Below are 4783 nucleotides of genomic sequence, written 5' to 3'. Positions count from 1 at the left end.
ACATTAACATGTCTATCAAGAGTACTCCTATAGCCTAGGTACTCCACTCCAATTGGAGTATAGATCTCATTAAGAGTTTTAACTCATCCTTACATATGCTACAGGAATGATGCCGCTCATAAATTTATAGCATGTTCATTCTCATATCACTTCACTACTTGTTATTACCTATTGAACCTATTTCTTGGGATCTCCAGTCAGTTAGGTCGGGTTACCATCATGAGTGACCCTCGCTCTAAGGGAAATAGTCTCATATTCTTAGAAGTATTATGGACTTTCTCTCTAGCTAGTCCTTTCGTCAAATGATCTGCTAAGTTATTCTCAGTACGTACATTATCCACTCTAACAACTCATGTAGAGAGTAACTCTCTAATGGTGTTGTGCTTAAGACGTATTTGTCGCTTCTTACCGTTATAAAAGTGGTTCTCAATTTTTTTTACAATAGCCGCGATACTATCACAATGGATCAATACAACTGATATATGTTTTTCCCATAGGAGAATCTTTGCAAGCAAACTTCTCAGCTAACTTGTTTCTTCATTAGCTGTTGCTAATGCTATCATCTCAACTTCCATAGTGGATTGAGATAACATAGTCTGTTTCTTGTTAGACTCTAGATAGTCCATCTCATCATTTATATCTTCTCGCCACAAATCAACATCAAAAGAAGTCAAACACTTCTTGGAGAGTTGATGGATTATCCTCCAATATATAGACCATATAATCAGGTCTATACTCTCTAACAATTATTGCTCTCTTACTTCTTCTAGGTTCTATTTCAAACCTTTCATTTTCTATCATTATCTCTAATCACAAGTATGTGACTAGTTGATGTGCTCCCACTATTCCTCAACTTAAAAAAGGAATTTCTTCTCATTAAAGTCAATATCGTTAGACTCAATGAACATTTTGCGTTAAGGTCGTAATGCTTATACACAATACTAGTTATATCATACCCAACGAATATACATTAATAGGCTCTCTGACTTTAACTCTCTAGGGTCATACCATCAGAAAAGATTTCATGAGCAATTTTATGTATCTCATAGGACTGAGACTCTACTGATTTATTATCAGTCATTTGATACTTGAGGTAATGATAATATCATATATATATTTTATCTTAACTTCCGCGGTATCATATTTCTTTATTTCTCAAGTGCATACTAAATTAATTTGGCACACTTGTATGGGCTGTAGTAATCATACAGATCATCAGACAAATCATTCAGAATGAAGTTCTTACATAAGTAATCACTTTCATTCCAGATAGCTATTTCAATAGCCAGTTTATCCCTTTCCTCTTTTTCAGCCTCATCCGACACCACTGGGATGTCGGTTTTCAGAACGTGGGCAACCTTTCTCATAGTGAGGAAAAATTCCATCTTATGTTGCCAATGTTTGAAATTTCTTCCATCAAATTGAAATGGCTTGTTCAGGTCATAGTTGTCCGGTCCAGTAATATTATCTACGAATGTCATTGTAGTCGAAACGTCTTAAAGTTGTTGTTGCCGTTAGCTTGCAACAATTATAAATGACACGAAATAATACTTACTAGCTGAGTCACGACGAGATCGCTCTCTTTAAGACGTTTCGTGGCACTGCCCAAAATGTGCAAGCAGACTATCAACCACGCCATCCTCAGGATAAAACAGCTCAGATCCCTGTTATCAAATTCTTACTGCACTATAAGAACTGATCTCGAATACTCCCACCTTAATATGGCTATCAGTGCCAATTCTCGAAATTACCCACAATATGGCTACCCGTGCCAATTCTCGAAATTACCCATAATATGGCTACCCGTGCCAATTCTCTTCCCACAATACTGAGTACTAGTGTCAGTTCTCGAAATGCCCACAATATGGATAGATGTGCCAATTCTTTCCCCCAATACTGACTACTGGTGTCAGTTCTCGAAATTTCCAGAATATGGCTACTTGTGCCAATTCTTTCCCCCAATACTGACTGTAGTGTCAGCTCTCAAAATTCCCACAATATGGCTGCCTGTGCCATTTCTTAGTGCCACGAAAAGAAAGGGGGAGAAGTTGGCGGAAATGCATCGGTGAAAAATATGAGGGAGAAATAAAAAGTTGAATGAAAGCGTAATCAACTTGTGGCAAGAAAATATGAAGGGATAAGACTTCTATTTATAACTTGTGATTTTTTCCATGTTCATCATCTTTCCAATGTGGGACTTGAGAGTTTTTTTCTTCAAAACTCTTCTATATGGGACTTGAGAGTTGTTTTTTCAAAACTCTTCTATGTGGGACTTGAGTGTTTTTTTTATATTTCCCACCCAAAAGTTCTCACTAATGGTTTTCAACAAACCATGTTCCAACAGTTACTCAAGCCATTACTTGACAGCCCATTCAGCCACCGCTATTTTAACATAGGGTTTTACCCTCTCCTAGAAATATTGTAGTTATAAATCGCCTGTAATGTTAACCTTCTTGATAAACCCATTAACAACAATAAATTATTTTTTGGTACTCCTAAGAATATTTCTTACCCTTTTATTAAGGAACTAATCATTTTTGGGTGTGTGACTATTATTTCCAACAAGTGTTGCTCATATGAATTAAACTTTTGACATTTTGATTATACTGAAAATCTAACAAGACTTTATACCACTAAATTAATACATTGTTAATACAATAGATTCGTTTATTTGCTAATATGGTTAACATGTGTGGTGGCAATTCTTTATTGCAAAAAGGTCGAGCTAACATCAAGGCTCATGGTTAATATATTAATTTTATTGGTTATACATGAATGAATTTGCTATGATTGGCCTTTTTCTCTGGGTGGTAACAGTCGCAATCATGTTTCGAGTCAGTGCAAGTCCATGTAGCTTACAAGTGCCAAGTATATTGTTTTAGAGTTAGTTACATCAAAGGGTTCAAAAAGAGATTTAAATTATTGTATTTGCCAAAGGAATTTATGTTATAGGTGCATGGATTGTCGGCGAAAAGGTAAATAGATGCTATTGATCAAATACTCAACTTTTATTATAACAACTTTTTTTTTGCTCACCAAAAGGAAAAGCTTGCATTAAGAAAGTATAAGAGGGCAGGTGCTAACCCACATAGTAATCATCAGTTTACAATACAAGAATAGGGTCTATATACTAAGAAGCAAAATTTACATTTGTATTTTCTAATGCAAAAGAACACCATAACCAAGACTTTAGTTTAATCAGCTCCATAATTGTCAAAAACTATACTCCTTACTATTGAAAACCAAGTCATTCATTATCAACCACAAAGACCACAGTATAGCACACCATAACATACACCAAAGCTGAGACCCTTTTTTTTTTCACAGGCTGTTATGAAGTTGAAAAAAATCAAAGCAATTACTTGGAAGAGTGACTTTAAATCCTAATGAGGACCATCACTCCTCCACTAAATCAAATCCCTTGATATAAGGAATCAGCTATGACATTTAAACCACATGAACAATCCTAGCACTCATGATCACTAATTCATAGGAAATCTACATCATAGAATTAATGATTGATCCATCATTATTTGAGTATCACTATATATACATGTTGTACACACTGTGATTATATACAAAAATCATTTTCTTCATGGTATCAAGAGCTGTCCAAGCATAACTGCAATTTTTTTTTTCGATCCAGCCTTGCTGTCTTCATCACAACAGCATGAATTCTTCCACCTCTGAAACTGAGGCCACCCCAAACAACACTCCTTTCAGCAACATTGATAAACTTGTTGTTCTCAATGTTGGCTCACAACTTTACATTAAACTTGATGGAGATAATTATCCAGCTTGGCATATGCAATTCATATCCCTTCTAACAGGATATGATCTCTTAGGATACATCAATGGCTGCATCATCTGTCCACCCAAACACTTGGATGAAAACTCATCCCTCACCAATCCAGCATACACACACTGGATTGGTCAGGATCAACTCATCCTGCATGGAATTATCTCCTCTGTGGCTGCAACCATTGTCACTCACCTTGGCACGGTCCAATCATCCTTAAAAACATGGGAGACCTTGAAAACCATGTATGCAAGTAGATCCAGAGTGCGCATCATGGCCCTCAAGCAAAAGATCACCACTTTCACCAAAGGCACACAACCTATGGCTATCTATCTTCAAGGGATCAAGGCCATTGCTGATGAACTAGCCATCATTGACAACCCTCTAGATAGCACAGATCTAGTTATTCACACACTAAATGGTATAAGTACAGACTACATCGAAATTTCTGCAGCATTATGCAGCAGAGAGACTCCAATCACCTATGCTGAACTACATGAGAAGTTCATGGATTTTGAAACAATTCTATCCCGTGACAACCATCAACAATCCACTCCTCTGGTCCCTACAACACATGCAACTACAAGATTCAGAGGGCAACAAAGGTACAAACCTACACACAATGCTCTCACACCCTCAACATTACATAACTGTCCAGCAAGTCGTCTGCCAATTCTGTGAAAGACCAGGCCACAGTGCAAAGAAATGTTACAAAATCCATGGTTATCCTAAGAGGCATGGGACAAGGCCCTCAGTTCACATGGCCATTCATACCTCACCAATGCAGAACTCCAGTTGGATCATGGACATTGGAGCATCTCACCACATCACTCAAGACCTACAATAACTAACATTGGCAAACACATACCCAGGCTCAGATCAAGTACTTGTTGCAGATGGCTCAGGTTTGCAAATAACTCACATTGGACACTGATCGAGGCCGTACCCAATACAAATAATATAACAATTAAAACTGCAGTACTA

At 37.1% G+C, this 4783-nt stretch overlaps 1 protein-coding gene across 1 annotated transcript; it reads left to right on the top strand.

The window, feature by feature from the left end:
- Positions 1–3670: 3670 nt before the first annotated feature.
- Positions 3671–4480, top strand: LOC109339710. Its single transcript, XM_019577198.1, has one exon. It carries the CDS (start codon positions 3671–3673, stop codon positions 4478–4480), a length of 810 nt encoding a protein of 269 aa, XP_019432743.1.
- Positions 4481–4783: the final 303 nt, after the last annotated feature.

This window comes from Lupinus angustifolius, unplaced genomic scaffold (genome assembly GCF_001865875.1).
Source record: "Lupinus angustifolius cultivar Tanjil unplaced genomic scaffold, LupAngTanjil_v1.0 Scaffold_90_94, whole genome shotgun sequence".
Taxonomy (NCBI): Eukaryota; Viridiplantae; Streptophyta; class Magnoliopsida; order Fabales; family Fabaceae; genus Lupinus; species Lupinus angustifolius.
This window is presented reverse-complemented; position numbering and strand designations above follow the sequence as displayed.